Source organism: Tyto alba, unplaced genomic scaffold (genome assembly GCF_018691265.1).
Source record: "Tyto alba isolate M040663 unplaced genomic scaffold, T.alba_DEE_v4.0 Super-Scaffold_3, whole genome shotgun sequence".
Taxonomy (NCBI): Eukaryota; Metazoa; Chordata; class Aves; order Strigiformes; family Tytonidae; genus Tyto; species Tyto alba.
This window is the reverse complement of record NW_024881304.1, coordinates 5,290,048-5,310,054: the sequence shown is the minus strand read 5'-3', so window position 1 is coordinate 5,310,054 and position 20,007 is coordinate 5,290,048. Positions and strand designations below refer to the sequence as shown.

The 20,007-nt window shown below is 35.0% G+C and overlaps 1 protein-coding gene across 16 annotated transcripts in view; it reads left to right on the top strand.

Moving 5' to 3' along the window:
• Nucleotides 1-20,007, top strand: part of ERC2 (ELKS/RAB6-interacting/CAST family member 2) — a 559,477-nt gene that overhangs the window by 396,044 nt on the left and 143,426 nt on the right. For all 16 annotated transcript variants that reach the window (XR_004405890.2, XR_004405889.2, XR_004405898.2 and 13 more), the window contains one exon: nucleotides 8,361-8,508. Coding sequence is in view for 2 of the 16 variants with exons in the window: in XM_032984316.2 (XP_032840207.1) it covers nucleotides 8,361-8,508 (148 nt within the window). In the remaining 14 variants the exon portion in view is untranslated. The remainder of the gene's footprint in view (nucleotides 1-8,360; nucleotides 8,509-20,007) is intronic.

Below are 20,007 nucleotides of genomic sequence, written 5' to 3'. Positions count from 1 at the left end.
GTCTTTCTGTCTTACAGTTAATGGAGCAGTTCTCTCTGCTTCTTGGTGTGTTTGGGCTGTGGAGCATCAGTAGTTCTCTGTGCTCACTGGAAGGGCACCAGGCCAACATGAAGTGATATTTCATGTTGGTTTTTCTTCTGAAGATAATTCAAAAGGGATTGTTCTTTGAAAACAGTGCAAAACAATTGTTCATTTAAAAGAAGTAAGCTATAAATATGATTTTGTAAAGCGTATCTGGTCATGTAATTGGAGAGACAAATTTTCTGTCCTCAGACATACAATTTTAGGATAATTGTCTAATATCAATGATGACTGAATTTACATGTCTGTCTCACACAGCTGCCTTAGACTTACAACTCTGTTGTTGAATATAGAGATTTTAAATTTCATGCTTGTGATCACTATGTCTTTTTTTTTTTTAAATAGAAAGCTTTAAAATACCAATAATTTTCTGAAGTTTATTTTCTAAGATGCATGCACATCCATAATGGCTTAACAGCATGTTTTAACAAACCATTTATTTGCTTTAGGAGTGACAGAGAGAAGCTGTTTCGAACAGGATCTCTCATCACTGTCTATCTCTGGTCACCTCCTACTGAACTTAAAGTTGAATACTGGGGGTCATGAGGGAAAGAAAACAATAATTAAAGGAAAAAAGTTGATTGAGCTGTTTTTTTTTCTCCTTCAGTACGATTAGCATGTAAGAAGCTGGCTGAGTACTATATATCATTAGTTCAAACATTTTTGACTTGATTTAAGTTTAATGGTGACTTTTTAAGTTGCATTTCTGTATTTTGTGGAGAATAGCTTAAGTGGTAAAGGCAGTAAAAGTTCTTGGTAGAAGATCTTGTTTCTATAAATCTTAATCTTGGAATTCTTTTAGATTACAGTTGGACTGTTTCTAAGAACTAACCCCACCTCCCCAAAAGTTGTCATGAGTTCTTTTATTAAAGCTCAGAAAATTTTTCTTAGACTAACAGAGGTGGGGAGTAAAGCAGGAGTGTTTACAGAGTTCACTTCTAAATTGACTGTGATAAGTGGCGATGCAATATATTATGATTAGAGGTTTCTGGGAGACTCTTTAAGAAGGTTAACTGCAAGGCAGCTCTCAAAAGAAAGCATTTATCTTAGTGGTCATCCTTCAGTGTTTTATACTACTGAGATTTTTTTGTGGGTGGTTATAACCATTTTTTGCGTTTTATTATCTGTATCTTGAATACCTCCTACAAGCTGAATGACAGTTTAGGGTTATTAAATCTGTTCTTAGTACATTTTTTTATCCATAGTTAATCTTGACTAAATATATGCTAGTGAACAAGCCTTTTTTTCTCAGTTTTTGCCCGTATTTGTTAAAGAAATTATTCCATTTGACATTTGTTTAGGCTGCAGTTTGATGAAATACTGTATACAATATACTTTTTCAGTTTGGCATTCAACAGAGTCTTTCATGGATTTATTTCTTCTTGCGTTATCTTATCTTCCTTTCTAGTATGCTAAGGCTTCCTTTTCATATTGAGTAATTTTTTTCACTCCAAGACAGATGCTTTCACAAATGCATACTCTTATGTATGTATTGCTAGAGATCTATAAGACTGTGTCTTTCAGGTGTTAGGTTACATTTATAATTAAGTTGCTTTGGTATAATCTTCTTTCTCTAATCCTATGTATGGTATTTTTCTTTAATTCAAATTGTTCTTTAACACTATTTCCAGTAACTTTACTAAAAGATTTATATGATTTTATACTATTTGTTTGTCTAAAAGCCATGTCCATTATCAGATTAATAGTTGATAACTCCTCCAAGTAAAGGTATCTCTGTATTTCACTATCACTGAGGAATGACCAATGCAGTATAAAGTCATTCTTATCTGTAATTGCTGTCATGGAAACTCTCACAGAAAATGGTATTGTTATTTCTTACTATATATGTAACTTAACGTTAATTTACTATACATGAAACTATGCATAAAACTTAAATGTAAAGGGTCTTTTCTCCCAGTCATAGGAAGGCTAGCAAGCATATGATGTAGAAACAGATAAAACATGAGAGTAACTCCAAGAACTACTGTCCTAAATGAGACACAGTAAATCAGCTCTAAATCATCGAATCATTGAATAATTGGGTTTCTGGTTAGGTCATGTCTTAGGGCAAGATCAACTATACTCAGGTCATTTCTAATAGATGTTTGCCTAAATTGTTCAAAAAAACTTCCACTGGCAGTGACCATCTTTCCCCAGCAATTTCTTTCAGTGCTCAATTGCTATTCATATTTACCTGCCATTATCATTAAACATTGGTTAGATATTAGAAGGAAAAAACTGCAACTTTCTCTCCTGCAATTTATGCATATTATTTCTCATTCCATGTGCCATGGATATGGATAAAAGTATTATATTTCAATTTGACATAGCATTTTATCTTTTTATTATCATGTTGTCACTCGTAGACTATTTATTGTAGTTTTTGTAATGTTTTCTTGTCAGTCATATCTCTGACTGCTTTTGTTGCTCTCCACATTTTTCATGGAGAATCATACTCAAACTGGATTCAGTATTTCAGTTATGATCTTCCTGAAGTCACACAGATCAAAAGAATCACTTCTTTCTTGCAATCTAATTCTGTTTATACTTCACAGTATCATGTTTGCCTTATTCACAACACATCTTTAATATGGAGTTCGCCTTTATTTTTCTAGATGGCATCTTTGGTTTGTCAAGACATTTTTATTCCTGTCTTCGTGGCACTTGAAGATCCTCACAGTCTCAACTCTAATTGAAATGTAATAAGTAGACTTTCTAGTCCATCATCCATGTAGTTAATGAAAACATTAAACGGAGTGGAATCCTGAATAGTTTTGGGTGGAATACCACTTGCGTAAATAAAATGAATTCCTGACTGTTAGGAAGGGACTGTTCCTTTTGTGTTTTTCTCTGTATTTTAGTATGAAGTGATGTTAAGTATACTAAGATATTTGTGTGAATTTCTTGGTACTTCTCACTGGAATCATTAGTACCTTAAGCCCTGATCTCACAGCTGCAATTATGCTTATCAAGAGACTGTTATATTCACTGTCTTTGTATTAATGAGACTAGCTTGAGGTAGTAGGTTGCTGTGGAGAAGAATGCATTCAGGCTTTGCTCAGGGAGAAGTTTATTTTCATGAATTTTGCTTTTCCAGGGAAAAGTTCTCTCTCTCCTCCTTGTAATGAGCAACTATGTTAGGTTGGAAAATATATAGGTTGGGAATCCTAGGAATTATTTTATGTATGTCAAAGGAAAATATGCACAATAATTACCAATGTGGAGCAAATTATGTTAGATTTTACATGTATTTTATTAATCTGAGAGTTTACCTAATTTTACTGTGTACAGTTAGAGTGATTTTTCTTGGTGTTAAAAATACTACCCTGTTATTTCTATAACAGATTAGTTTGCCAAAAAAAGAGAGGAAAAACTACTAATAACATAAAGGATTACTCTTTATAAATATTACTGTTAAAGAATGTAATTTAATTCAGTGCTCTAATAAATTATTTTAAAATTTATTACTATCATTTATTAAACAATAAGGAGACATTTTGGCTGCAAATAGTGATAACATCTCTGTAGAACTGTATTTGGATAGTAATTTTTTTTCCTGACACAGTAGATAATTAGGAATTATAAATTATTCTTACAGTCTTAAACATATTAGCTGGAGAGTATATCAGACTGTATTTTGTTCTTGTTGCCAGTTCAGGTCTTGATTTTCAAAAATTCTTGCACAGAAATGCATGATGACTTTCAGTTTCTAGCAGCAAAGCAAAAGTGTGTTGCTCACCAGACAGGTTTAGATGAAGACCTTGCCACCTGTTTACATTTTTGAATTAAGTTCATGTTTGTGAGAAAGTCATTATTGTCAGCTGTTTTGCTAGCATCTCAGCGTTGTTCCTAGTGGTCAGATCACCTCCTTTCAAATGTTTCCTGAAAAAATGGTGATACTAATTTTTTAGCGGGGTCACTGGGTAGCTAAAATAAATTGCTTCTGTTAACCAAATTTGGTTCTTTCGTACGAACTTGAAGTATGTTGACAGGGTAGCACAGCAACTTTCACAGACATAGGTAAACCAGTGTGTGATATGTAATAAATGAGATATGATAATATAGAGCTCTGGGTCTATTCCCACAGGCTACTTCATAAATGTTTCGATCTCTTCACTTTCGGTGCCTCACCAGAATGGGTGAAGAATTTTACAACCTTTATCTTCCAGGGACTTAACGGAGGAACTGTAACTCTGGTAATGTGCTAGGCCATGCAGAAGTAAAGGAGGCCTCTTTGCTTTCTTTAGATGCTCTGTCATGATCTGGATCTTTATTTTTTACTCTATGAATTAATAATAAAAACTGTTGGGTCTCTCTGTCTTCCCTCTGTTTTGAAGTAGTTAATTAATAAGGATGTAAGCAACCAACATGTATCATTTGGTAGAATGCACAGTCTTGCTCTGCTGAACTCTTGTTAACCCATATGACTGGTTAAATGCCACTAGATTATATATTTGAGGTTATTACTGTTCAAATTATCCATGATAATAGACACAGATAATATGCCAACATACTTCAGGAGTATGTCAGTGCAGACACTTGCAGACAGTTGCAAGCTTGCTCTGCCCAGACACTGAGCAGGCTGTATTTGAGCCAGTTCCAGTCTGGAAGCCATCAGGATGTTGTGTGGCCCTATGCCCAACCTAAACCACATTGTCTCTTAGATAAATGAGGCTTTACAGCTTCTGAATTGAAGCTGACTCATATTTGGGTAGCTTCAAGACTACTGGCAGTGTGAGTTTGCATTCAGCTGTCCATCTCTGTAGATATATTCATCATTCCAAATTGCTGTTGAAGGACTTCAGTAGAAATCTCCTTGCATTCTTGTTCAGTCATCTCAACATTCATAGGTTTAAGGCATCCCAACTCCACTTACATTTACTATAAATATAAGAATGAAAAAACATATTGACAATAATTTGGGGGGGGGGGAGGGGGCAGTTCAAACTTGTGTATGTGCTGTGGGTTTGATTCAAATCGTAGAGCATCTCAGTGGAGCAGTTATGGAGTCATACGACAGCAGCTATTTCACATTACTATTAATCATTATTTCCTGGAAGTGCTTAGTTATGTATTTTCCCAAGATAGGAAAAGTGGTGTAATGAATGGAATTATCCTGTGAGCCACAAGACAATAGAGAAAACAGATTTTGTTAACTTTTCCTTGCAAAAACATTCTTATAACTTCTGATTGGCTTTCATAATTCCTCAACACCATCAACTGAGAAAAAGCATGCCATGAGCTGCAAAATCTTGTGGTTTTGGGGCTTCAGAATCCAGAGTGCAGATTTTTCAGGGCATGTTGACTGTCTCTCCTCTCCTGTGTAAGGTTTTAAAGTGGGGCTAGAGAGTGTTGCACAGTTGAACAGTTATGACCACAAGAATGTGTGATCATTTTGACTGGCAATACAAAGAAGATGGATGTGTGTGAATCCCATTATCAGATGTTGACATGATACCAAATAATTCAGTAGTTCTGATTCTTCTTCATTGCTAGTCAGGTTTGTATTATCACTGCCAATTTTGAGGCAGTAAAATAATCTAAACTTTGGAGGAGAAGTAAAATTTCAGTATAGCTTCATATAGTTTTCAAGTCAGTTTAAAACTTTTATTCTGTTTGTGGCTTTTTACAGCTGTAATAGATGTTATGCATAACTAAATGATATTATATATCATTAGAAACCTAGTAGAAGGAAAGTATTTACCATTACATTTTCTATTAAATGAGCAGACATTGTAATTGGTCTGGCTGGAATTGAGTTAATTTACATAACTTAGAAATTAATCTAAATATATCTAAAACCCTTGGAATTTCTTAGATTTATATTTCTTTACCTATTTTCATTCTGAGTATGTTGGGTTTGTGATGGTTATGTCAATGTTTACTTTCAGGTATTAAATAAGTATATAGTTAGACTGATAATTGTGGTATAAATAGTTTTATGTTTTGCTGTTTACCAGAGGTACCCACTTTACAGCAACAATTGACATGAATTAAAGATTTAATACCACTGGTGCTAATTACAGACAGGGCAAATCTTTTTCCTACATATCCTGAAAACCAGAGGAACATTGTGAAACTTGTTTTTTAATAATGTTCAAAATAGCAAAAAAATTGTTTCTTGATGCAAGTTAAATATTAGAAAATATTCATTGATGCAAACCACTGGAACACTGTCAAAACTTCTGACTAACCTTTCTGTCTAATTTTAATGCAGTCTGCTATCAGATAACTGTAGAGGAACTAATCTAATCTCATTTCATTTAGAAAAAGGTATTAATGCTATATACTGTTTCTTTGGGTTTAAAGTCACAGAAAACCTGTTGCTGACACTTTCTGTCAGAAAGCTTATGTTATCACCCCTGAAGAAAACCTTCACGTTCTAGGATTAGGACACATTTCTAAAACAAAACAAAAAAAAAAAAGTACAGACTTGTATGTAAAAGGTACTGGGGAGAAAAAACTGAAATTGTGTTATATTTTTCTTTCTGTTTGAGCCAGATGCTCAAAAGAAGGCATATTTAGATTTTATATGGTGCATAAATTTTCTGCTTTCTGCAAGGTAAGAGGGATTGTTGAAAACAGTAACAAATCAGCTTTCTTCTAGTTCAGTGCATCAAAAATTTAAGATTTCAATTAAAATGTTGTGGAATTGATATTGACACAATGATATTGACACATGGCACAACACATGAAAACACTGAAGCTCTTTTACAAATTACTATGCAGCAAGGTTTGTGCCTTATTATGAGCTTTATAGAAAAAAACATACCTATATCTCATTTCAAATTAGCATTATGGGTATGTGACCCTCTGATATATTCTTTTTCTTTAATACCTGTTATTTAAAATATTTAATAGCTTTCATTTAAATTAAGACTTTCGGAGACTTATGGCATCCTCTTTTAAACATCATTTAACTGTGATTAGAATGAAGAAGACAGAATAATAAATGAGGCTATTTAAGTGTATGAATAAAATGCAACTGTTTATCTAAAATTGATCCATGTCTCATAACTTTGAGAGTAAAATAAATGGGTTGTTTTTCTTTGACTCCATCAGAAATATTGTCCCATAAATATTTACATTAATACATTAGAAACTTTGAAATAAAAGTGAAATAGCTTTCTTGACATTTTTGCTGGCAGGCAAAGGACTATGAGAATTCCAAACTTCTAGCTCACCTTGACTGTATGAAGTTCATGAGCCATATTCTTACATTTATTAGTAGTTGGAGCCTAAGATTAATATATGACTCATTTATCCATGTTTATTTTTTAATGATTGATCTTATATAGTTCTGGAAAAAGGCATCGGCCATAACATATTCTGTTCTAAAACCTATTAAGTATTATATGCTTTTTCTTGGCTGATAAGTCATAGTCTGTCATTGAACACATTGAAGATGAATATATTTCTTTTATTTAGGAAAATAAGGGACAGATTATGGCCTTGCCAACACGGGCATTTTAGAGTACAAGAAATAATAATATACTGCATGTTCTGTGCTTCCAACTGCATGTTGTAAAAATTACCACTGTAATATGTCCTCACAAACTATTTACAGTGTGCCCCCCCCTAGCTTCTATGTAATTTTATATGTTTCTGAACGCTGTAAATTTCTGTTTGCTTTCTGGAGATTAAGGCATCAGGATTCCAAAGGAAAAGGTTCCTCATAGACAATTAGATCAAGGAACTTGTTTTCTCAATGGTATATTTTGCTTCTAGAATTCTAGTTTTGTGATGCCACAGTGACTAATAATAAATCCATAGGAAAACATTTAAGTAAATGTGAGGTAGATTTCCAGAGATTTCTTTACTGAGGTTACTAGGGTACAAAATTAACAGGATAATACAAAAATACATTTTATCTGCATCACTTTGGGCTTTGTTATTCAATCGGTGTGATTTGAATAATTCACAACAGATTTATGTAAGATATTCTAGAATTCAGGAAAGTGAATTTGAAAAAATAAGTACCAAATATTTTTAAAAGCAAGACATTTAACAAAAATATTGTTAGATATCATATTGTACTAAACCATACTGAGATAAATGTTTTATGAAATTGTTAAATAATGAAAAATCTATAAAGAGAACCTTTTGGCTAATCAGTTTATTTTGTTATTTGATTAGACTTGACAATGCTATTTAAAGAGTATTCAGAAGGTAGTTGATTGTGCTAGTGGTTAAAAGAAGCATCTTGTGTAGTATGATATAGCAGTATATGTTCTGTTTTGATGAGATATAACAATTTTTATTTTACTTTATTTTATCAGACAGGAAGCTTTGCTTGCTGCAATTAGTGAAAAAGATGCAAACATTGCCTTGCTTGAACTGTCTGCTTCAAAGAAAAAGAAGACTCAAGAGGAAGTAATGGCTCTTAAACGAGAGAAGGACAGATTAGTACATCAGTTAAAACAGCAGGTGGGGAAACATTCATTTTCATACTTTCATGGCATCAGAAAATGGACATTGTTTTCTTTTGCACTATTTTATTCTAACCTCGTATTGAAAGTCTTCTAGCCAGGTCTGACATGTGACAGTGGTTACAAAAGGTAGGAGGTGTTCAGTGTAAACGTTTATTGCTTCTCTATGGCTAAGTATTTAGCTGCATGTTTGCTTGACTATATGCAGCTATATGCAGCCAATACACTTTCTGTTTTCCTTCCTCATACAGCTTCCAGCCTTCTTCATTATGTGAGACAGAGGAGAGCAGATGCTCTTTGCCATAAAGCAGGACTATCCATTCTGTTGACTCTTTCTAACCTTATTCTGTTCCGTTATTTGCCTATCTATTGTAATATATTTGTGTTTTCAGAAGGTTTCAGACTTTCTGAGAGGCTATCTGGAAATTGTGATTATCCTTAAAATAAATTCTCAAATGAGTAAAAATCACCCTGTCTTCAACACTGTAAGTCATTTGAGGTTTTTAATAGAAACCCCATGTTATTACAAAGTCTAGATATAGATTTTATCACAAGTAAATTTGATTTATGTTCTGCTTTATTAATGAGGAAAATAACCATACTTGACATAGTACACATGTACCACAGTACATAGGTCTCTGTCTAATTAAAATGTTTGAAACTCTGCATACTGTGCGGTGGCTACTCCCCCTGACTTTTAAAAGGTAATAGTCATAGCCAGAAGTAGTACTGTAGACGAGAGGACAAAAGATCTTCAGATAATCTAGGTACTGAAGACCTGTGCTGTGTGTCATGTATGTTGTTAAACACCTTTCCTCTTTCAGAATAGGTGACAAAGATGAGAAAGATGTTTTCAGACCATGTCTGAAGGTGTTGTATCTGATGTTTTCCTTTGTGTGACATTTCTGAATTCTGTGATTGTTGCTTGAGGAGGAAAATACCATCTGCAAAATCATTCTGGTTTCCTCAGCCTGCCAAAGTAACCACTCTGCTGTCAGGCGGTGTGCCGCTTTACAAAAGAGCATGCTATCTTAATAATGTTTAGGAGATACTGCACAGTCAGTGTTATGAATTTTTATTCTGAAGCACACATTGCATATTGTAGAACTCTGAAGCCAAATTCTCAGCTTCGACTCTGTGTGCTCAGCAACAGCAAGTTGAGTAAAGCCTTTGCTGCTATGCTAAATTCCCAGTAGCTCTGGCATCATGCATCTAATCATTGTAGCTTTTTCCCACAGGTCAATAAAAATAGGAAACAGCCCCTGAGCATGAACTTATCATCCACTTGTGATGCTGGCTTCATTACAGACATTCCAGCCAAGTACCTGTGTTCCAGCCATGATGCACTCATGTCTCAAGTCAGTCAGCTGGCCAGGAGACATTTCACCCAAATTTTATATACTAAACAGGCAGACATGCTTTATGATTTTCAGTACTTCATCCCACTCTGCTGCATTGGAGCAGATGATGTTATGTTCCATATAATTTTAGGGATTTTTGTTTTGAATTGTTTTGGAAAAGAGAAGTCAGTTATTTTCTCTTTTAATTATCTTCTTTTTTCACCTTTATCTTTCATTACTGAAGAATAATTGAATATACCACTTTGCCATGTTCCATGACACCTGTCATGTGTAGTTTTTAAATATTCATCAGTCTTGGGCAAACTGTTTGGTTTGTTTTTTTTTTTTTTTTTTTTTTTTTTCCATTGTTTTTGTTTGTTTGTTTTTGTACCTTTAAGTTATTGCTGAAAAGAAGTGTTCAAAACATTCATAGCTTTCTTCAGACAGAGGGAAGGAACAGCAGAAGAGCATTGCTAGAGAGGCATTGTTTTGGAAAACTTCAGTTAAAATTGTAACCAAATACTTCAAATACCTTCATTATTTATAGTGATAAAGATCTTCAGTAGGCCTATTTAACTAGATTAAATTGATGCCAAAATAATCTCCCTGTTATCTCAGACACCATGGGGGGGGGGGGGGGGGGGGCGGGCGGGCAGGGAGGGAAAAAGAGACACCAGGAACAGGAATGTGGTTTAACTAGGTCACTACTTTATTACACTTAAGAATTATCTGATAATAGAGGTTGTAGAGATCAGTCATACTTCTTTAGTCCCTTTGGGAAGAACCCTTGTCAACCCCAAAGCCTTCACATGTGCGTCCAACACAAGGGCCTGTTACTGCTATTCTTCCTTGCTATGACTGTGCTGCACCAGGGGGGAAGTGACGGATTCCACACTGTGTGATATATCCACTCTGTTCCTCAGATGGCAGACATGCCATCTCCCAATCTATTTCTGGTTCACTAGAACTTCAGTGAATGACTAGTTGCAACATCAGTTTTTTTCTGATGGCCTTATTTGTTCCATCCTCCATTTCCACAGCTGTTACACTGCTGAAAGAAAAAAGAAAAAAAAAATCCCAACTTCTTCAATCTAATGTGATCATGAAAGGAGTGATATTTATAAATAGTAGAAGATGGCTCACTAGATAATGCTAAACATTAGGCCCCCAAATCCATACCTGTTCTATACTGTAGGAGGAATTTTTGCTTTGAGAGGCAAAATAATGTAGTGGGCAATGATAAAAATCTGTATTCCCTTCATGTATGTCCACAACAGCAATTGGATTTTTGATGCATCTACTGATCCAATCAAGCAGGAAGCCTTCTGTTCATGGCTACAGGAGGCTGAGAACTTACCAAGGCTGCAGGGCAAAGGATGAGGCATTAGAAGGGAAATCATTGTCTTCCTCTGGAGAATCCTGTTGATGAAAGTAAATTTCCTAGAGTCAGAAATTTTTTTCATACAAAAAATGTGAGTCCTTCTCCTTAACATTGCCCCGTGCAGGACAGGGCCATCTACTGCTCTTTCACCTAACTCTGATGAGGCCAGTGAGGGTTGCAATTTAAGGGAAGGGGTTGTGGAGTCTTAATGGATCTACTTTGTAACATTTATAGGTGCTTACCTAGTTGGAACATCAAAATGTTTGCAATTTCATCAACTGCTACTCAAAATGCTGTATAAGAGCTGTGGTGGTTCCCACCATGTGAGATCATTGTAGTCATCAAAAGCTTGCTTCATATTTAAAGAGATAGGGCACAATATGAAGTAGATGTCTTACAGGTTCAGGAGGTCAATTCTATTAAACTCAGTGGAGTAACCAAAAATATTGAAGTTACTCACAGAATTTTATTGTTATTGGATTAAGGCCAGAAAAACAGATCCTATCACTGTGCTGTAATGTATCACAGACTTGCACTGAGGTTGAGTTGCCTAAATGCAAGTGTAGCTGCTTTGACCAACCACAGACTTACACTGTGAAAAACTTTAATCACTCTGGTAGATTCCTGAAGCATCCCCGTGTATTTAATATTTCAACTGGAAGCTTCTTGGCTCTCCATAAGCTTCCTTAGGATTGCTTCAGAAGAAAATTAACATTGTGCCACAGTCAAGGAATATGAAAACTTCCATGCGAGGAAGAAAATTTTCAAGAGCTTTTCAATATTTAGGAGTAACAAGCTATTTTCTAAACAGATGCTATTTTGGCAAAGATAAAATAAATACAATGTACTGCCTGTTAGGCATGAATAGTCATCTTAGTGTATTCATGTCATAATGTTATTTTATGTCTTTTATTTTTAATATGGTTTGTCTTAAAATGAAGTCAGTATTACTCAGTTTGGAGACAAAGTATTTACTTCCTAAATGTACTTCCCTCCCCCAAACTCAAAAAGACACCTGCATCCTTTTATTTTTAATTAATCAATTATTTTTTAATTAGAAAATGTCATTGTTTTCTATATTGACAAATGTACTGATTTCCATTGCTTGACAGGGCCTGCAGGCTGACAAAGGACATCCCAATAGTAATCTAAACTAAATTAAAATTAAACCAGAAATAGAATATGTCCAAAACCAAGGTTTTAAAAAAATCTCAATTGCAAATTTCAGGGTTTTTTCTCTTTTTAAATAGTTAATGTCTTAAATAATGCCCCTAGTACCAAATATGCAGTTGAATGCTTTTCTCCAGTTTTTCTATTCTAATTTTTCTGGCCTTTGGGAACATCAAACAGATTGTAAACTACCAAGACATTGATTTTGAGGTAATTTGTTACATTTCTTCACACTGAAAGGAAAAAGAAGCATCTTAAAGAAATTAAATATACTGCCTTTGTAAGGGAATGAGAACATCTGTGATTTATTTTAGATATGAAGCTACAGTTGTACATATATTAAGGATCAAAATATTATTTATGTGAATGAGTTGAGCAGTCTTTTTATGAATTGTGACTGTGTGAATTTAAGTAAAACTGTTATTTCTAAGCTGGAAGAAAAGCACTGGTTTTGTCTCAAGTGCTGGCGTATGTTTAGAGGTTTGTTCACATTATATTTTGATAATCTAGGAAAATTACTTGTATCACAATGTATCTACTTGTAAAATTAGTAGTAATAATACTGACCTCTGTGTTGCAAGCACCTTCCCATAAGAAATGAGCATAATTAATTGTAGTGATTTAAATACAATTTAGCAGCTGCAATCTGTCAGTTAAATGTTTATTGTTTAGTGGTTTAAATAAGCGGGAAGCATAGTAATCCACTCCCAGCAAAATTGTTTTGATTCATACACCAAATGCTATATTTTGAGAGGCATAGAACTTTGTAGTAGGCTTAAACGAACTTTCAGAAATATAGTATTAAACAAAATCACCACGAGGCCTTGGCTGAGCGATTACATAATATTTATAATAACCCTAGCCAAGATTCCTTTTGAGAATTCTGAGACAGTTATTTTTAGAGAAATTTGTGTAGTGATGCAATCCTTCATGAAATAATTAGCTTAAAATCCATTTTTGGAATATCTCAAGAGATTTTGGTGAGAGCAGAAGACACTATGTTACTGATTCATTCTGAACTTGGATACTGTGAGAAAATTTCCCAGTTGCCTCTTTTCACTTTTGGGATATAAAGCCAAAAATGTAAGTGGAGTTGGCCAAAATGCAAGGTCTTCTAACTCCTTGAGAGCATTTTATTTTTATTCTCAAAACATGAAATTAGAAACCTTTCCAGTGTTTTCAATACAGCAGGTGTACAGAATACTCTGGCCAGGGCAAAGCTGGTGTTTGGCAGTCTTCTCTAGTCCATTAGTTTACTACTCTATTTCATCACATGAACATATTGGTAATGAAACAAAAAGGGTGAGAAACAATCAAAGAATTTTAAAAATCTGTGTAACCATGGTTTCTCAGCAAATTAACCACTAGCAATATTTTCTACTGCATGCAATACATAGAATTCTTTCTTGCTAACTAACATCCAAATATTTCAGAAAACTTTCAGCAGCACAGGTGTGAAATGGAATTGAAGGCAGTGTGTTGCATTACATATACTGTTCTAGTTAAGAACATCAATAATAGTGCCAATGTGATATTATGGTGGTGACATCAAGCACTCAAGAATAACAAAATACCCCAAGATATATTTTCCCTGTTAAATCTATTTTGCTGTACTGCATTGTATATTTTATGATCATGAAAACATTTATATTACTGTAAAAGAAAAAGAATGGGATTGGAAGTTGTTGTGTTTATGATTGTTCTGACAGCCCAAAACATTTTTCTGCAACACTGTGCATTAATTAATTGCATTTAAGCCCTCTAATGTTTAGCAAGTGTGGGAACAAAAAAGTCTTGCAATGATTTCTTATAGTATCTGTAGATCTTGTAATCAGTAGCACTGTCCTGGAATTGTGTTGGTTCCCGATCACTGTTGTTTCAGTTTCTGATGACAAACTAAGTTATTTTTTATGATTTCCTTGAATTTCACAGGTGGCAGTATTATAGGAGCACAGAATACCACATTTTTATTATTGTTGTTGTTATTAATATTATTATTATTATATACACAGGTTTGCTTTAGAGAGATTTATTGTACTGTTGAGCCTAAATGTTACTGCACAGTGAAGAGAATCATGTTATGAAGTCATTCACCTGGGTACTGCAGACATATTTGACTACTGTGCTATTTTTTTTCCTCTTCTGTTTATCCTGTTTACTATCATAATATTGGTCTTGCTCAAGCTTTAAGCACTTAACTTTGAACAAAGGAAGCCCTTAAGTATTAGGAGTTTTATTTTTGTTACAGTTATGCTACACAAGCTCTTTGTTTTATTTTGGGCAAGTAAGAATAGAAGTTCTAGTAACTTCACATATTGAACTCATATGAGAAAAATCAGTCTAGTTATTTTTTCCTTAAAATTCTCAGGCAATGTAGCAAAATTACTATTAATCTCTGATTTTAAATATGTATGGTCAGATCCCACTGACATCAATACAAGCAGCCCATGCATTCAGTGGCCTTAAATTTATTTACTATCCTAAAAATCCTTGTAGTTAATACTTTTCTATTAACTAGAAATATCCTAAGGCAATATTTCTGCATGTTTTAACTCTGGGGTTTATTCTCTTCATTTGTAATCTGAATTTTGTATCTGTATTTTTGAATCTGAGTCTGTAATTCTCAATTTTGTCAAGTACAAGCAGCTTAGATACAAACCCAATGAGGACAGATTAGTGTAGGGTTGAAACAGCAGAGTGCCAGTTCTTCCTATAGCTTAATGCAGCAGGCTCGGTATGGCACAAGGTAAGAAAGAGAATGTGTGTGTGTAGCTAATAGCCTTTGCCTGATCAAATTAGTTAAGTCAGAACAAATGTTCTGTGTTGGAAAAATACTGAAAATGTTGGCAGTACTCACACAACACTTTTCACATATTCTGAGTAAGATTTGACAATTTATATTATAAAAGTTGAAGAACTCATGTCATAGCTGGATATGGCATCACTTTTTCCTCCTTATTCTCTCAGGAATCCAAATTCTTTCAGATGGTATTTTTACACAAACATTTTCCAATGAGAGGGTCTTATTTTGCCTTGTAGTCTATAGCAGTCAGGCCCTGAAGGCATCACAGGCCTGGTACATAAATCCTTTACTGCTTTGTAATTGGTGATCTGCTTTAAAATCTGTTTCTATTTGTTCTCTGTTCAGAGCTTTAATTCTTGAAGAATTTATATCATATCTTGAGCATGGTCATGTCTAATGGCACCCTTTTTCACTGGTGATAATCTCATTGTGAATTTATACTAGAACCTCTCAATATCTATAGCTCTCATAACACACTTTATTCAGACAAATGGTTTAACTGTGCTGAGGCTGCAAATCTTAAATGGAAAAAGTAGGTAATGCAGGTATAAAATAATATATATATAAACACTGGAACTTTTGTTATTTTTTGATCTGACTGGCTCGATTTGGTGGTTAAAATGGGTATTAAATATCTGAGATAAGAATAGTGAATATCTCCATTATACAAATGAGTGAACTCCCAAGCCAAAAAGTTGGGATTTTTTCTCCATGAGACATTTTTGAAGCAAGTCCTTAAGTTCCACTACAAAGTACCCTGTGATAATAAAGCTAAATACAGTTTAACACTTGATCTCAAGTACAATGCTAAGTAGCCAATTATTAAAAAATATTGTAAAAAATTTTTTTAATTCAAATTTTTCTCCTCCTGTGCTGATGGATAAAAGTTATCATTTCTACAATCTAACATAAAACAAAGAGTAGTTATAGCTAAGGTATCTTTGTAAAGCGTTTCAAGACAGTGTTATGATGTTATCTCCATTTTGGTCAATATTCTAATATAGCATCCATGTGTTGAAATTTAGGTTTTATTTATCATTTTTTTATTGCATACAATGGAAGAAATGTATTAATTTCAATATAGTCTATAATTTGAGTATGATACAAATGGGAGAGCTGGGTTTAGTAATGAAATTGCAAAAGTTACAGCTGAACTGAACTATTCAGACATTAAAGACGCTGAAAGACAATCAGTGCTATTAACTAGAGATTTGCATTTTCAAAGGTCTTGTTTAGCTACTGAAGTTTCTGATTCATGTCTGGTTTTAAATAATTATTATGGGGAAGTATCTTTTTAATGAGTTATTTCCTGTTGTTCAAAAAAGGAAGAAAACAGAGAACCTTACCTTCTTACATCACTCGTCTGCTTTTAGTCGGACCTGGCCTGAGATGTCCTCAGGCAGCTACTGTTTCAGAGCTTTAATTATGCTTTTTAACCCACTTCTTTGTGTCTATGTTCTTACATTCTTCTATGTAATTACCAAGTTTAGTAGTAGGACTCAGACAAATACTTTTAGCATGACTTTAGCCTATACATTACTGAGTATGCTGTATTATTACAAGATATTTCCTGTGCTTCAAGCCATACTTTTAATTCACAGAAATTAAAAAGACTTCAAAAACACAAACTCTAAATTCAGAGACCGCAACTAAACAGTCAGATGGACGATGTTCAAATCAACATAACCTTGTTCAGTCACAAGTCAGGAAAGTTGAAATTTGGCCTTAGTACTTTAGATAAGTGTCTGCTTGGCACTTGGAACTGCTGCCTGTCTCAGTCTGCCAAGTGTCTAATATCCCAGCTGGTGTTTGTAAAACTATTATCCTTCATGAAGCGGGAGACTTAGTATGAGCTCTGACTTTCAGGATAAGTTGGTCACATTTTGTAATCTTGCAAAGCAGCAGGTGTAATGGTTGTTAATATCAGTTAAATAGTACTCTAATTAAAAGGAACAGAAATATAATGTAAAACTTTTATGCTCATGTTAAACACTGAATTACCAGATCTAAGTCTTTGAAAAGATCTTCCCTGGAAGCTGCTTTCCAGTGCTGCACAGGAGTCAGAGTATCTAATTTGACCAGCAATTGCTTTTGTATTTCACCTGGGAGGAAGGTTGGATTTAATGAAAACTTGGAAAATACTCAGTACTATTTCTTAGCCCCTACTCTCTGTCCTGGGAAACTGGGGAGAACAAACATGGCCTGAAGACAAGTGTTCTGGTTACATGTTGTTGTGGTTTGAGCCTGGTCAGCAGCCAAACACCACGCAGCCACTCTCTTCCCCTTCTCTTCTGGCAATGAGAAGGGACAAATGAGCCAGGCTTGGGGTTTGAGATAGGACTGGGAGGGGTGGATCACCCATTATGGTCATGAGCAAAAGGCAGACTCATTAGGGGAAGAAAGAAGAACATACATTTATTACAGACACTAACAACACTTAACAGAGTAGGACAGTGAGAAGCATTGCCACATCTTGAGAACACCTTCCCCCCACCCCTCCCTTCTTCCCAGGCTCAGCTCTGCTCCCAATATCTCTACCTCCTCTCCCCAGTGGCGCAGGGGCAGGGAAGGGGGGGTGCAGTCAGTGCTGCTGCTTCTTCCATATTCGGTGGGGGGAGCTTCTGGAACTTCTTCCCCTGCTCCATCATGGTCCCCTTCTCACAGGAGACAGTCCTCCACAAACTTTCTCTGACAGTCCCTTCCACGGGCCACAACATTTCCTTGCACTGCTACGGCATGGGACACCAACTTTCTCCAACTGGAATCCCTCCCATGGGCTGAAGCCCTTCCTGAGCTGCTCTGGTGTGGGACACCCCCGCATACTGCAATCCTCCCAGCACGGAACTACAACAGCAGGGCTACCTTTTCCCACAAGACCCCAGCCTTCTTCATGCACCTTGATCATACATGCAAAATGAAACACAGGCCATAAATCAGTGTCTGCTCCACCATAGATCTTCATGGGTGACAGGGGGGGCCGCCCTGCTGTCTTACCACAGGATACAGTGCGGGGTCTTTGCTCCAGCACACCTTCCCTCTCCTTTCTTCCTCCATTCCTCCACTGACCTTGGTGTTCATGCAGCTGACGCAACACCTCCCCTCAAGTCCGACTCCTCGTCACCACGTCCCTTCTTAAATATGTTATCGCAGAGGTGCAGCGGATTGGCTCAGTTTGGTGCTGAGGTGGAGCTGACTTGGATCTGGGGAAGCTTTGAGAAGCTTATCACTGGGGGCCACCCCTATAGCCCCCTCCCCTGCTACCAAAAAACTTCACCACTCACTCAAACCCAGGACACGTGTGCTACAAATTATAAGAATTGTAAGATTTTAATGTAAAACATCACATGAATTAAGTTTACTATATAACTAGATATAGATGGGAAACAGAAAAATTTATATGCTTTCTCAGCATAAAAACTTTACTGTGGTCTTTACTTCATGTGCAACAGTTGTATCATTAATGAGGTAAAAAATAAAAATAATTAAATGAGGGGTAGCCACATTTTTTCTCCAATAAGCTATCATGCACACTTTTGGCCTGCATGCATCCTGTCTCTCACACTTTCCAAGACAAGTCATACACTATAACAGGAAAAGAAAAACATGCTTATTAGCCCATTTGGAATTTTAACAGGGAAAAAATTAATTGTGTTCTTCAATGGAGGTGGAAAAAAAAGCATCAAACCTCATGTTAAAATAAAGTTAAAAGTAAGAATATAAGAATAGATTACATTATAAGGATGTTATAAAAAGAAAATGCATAATTAAAGCACTCAATAAAACATAACTCTACCCCATAGTGATGCATTCCAACACCCATACGGTTATGATTATGATAGCTATAGCATCTGGAGTTTCTAGTTAGTTACCATACTATATTTTTTTTTTGTTATCTTTTGATTACTGATGAGTGCTTGCAAATTTATAGTTTTCATGACTTATGGTTTTTTTTCTGTTGGAATTTTCTTGGTGTCCAAAAAATTCACTTCATAAGCAACAAAAAAGCCTGCATTGAATGTTATCATATATTTCTAACAATTGAAGACAAGACTATAATCTATTTTGGGAATAATTAGCATTATGCTGCTAGTATTATGCTGCTAGAAGTGTCCTGAATAATTAGCATAAAGTAATACAAGTTCAGGAATACTCTGAAGTATACTGAAGTATTTTGAAGTATATTGAAAAATATTCAAGTCCACTTCTTCCTTGCAGCTCCAGTATTGGCAAAAGACCCTTCAAAGCAATGGCCAGTTAACAGATCCTTCAGCTTGTGGAAAAATGACACAAATCCTTCTGTCAAAACCATAATTGGTGGATATATTTTAACAATTTGTCTCATTTAATCATGTGTTGATTCAAGAAGTGTGCTACCATTAAAAATAATTGAGAGCAGTTCCAAGGTTAGGCTTTTTAACAATAATAGCCTTGGAATTATCTTTTTTGTTTCGGCTAGATAATTAGTGAACCAGTGCTCAAAAATCTCTATATCAAGAAGTTTAAGCAAAAGAAGCTTTAAATGAAACTTTGCAATGGAGTATCTCTTAAATCTCTCTTCTAGATGGTAAATTAAACTCATTATTTGGCTTGTTATCAAATCACTTAGGGAGGATGCATGTATTTCTAGTAAGCTTCAGATGATCAGAGTGGAACTAAATGACAGTGATGTTTGAACCATGATTTTTAGAGGCTTCAGTGTTGATAATTGAAGTTGTTATTTTTAGTCTCAGAAAAATATTTTATGTTGATCAGATAACAGAAGTGGAACAAATGGAAACTTGCTGAAGAATTAAAAAAAAAAGA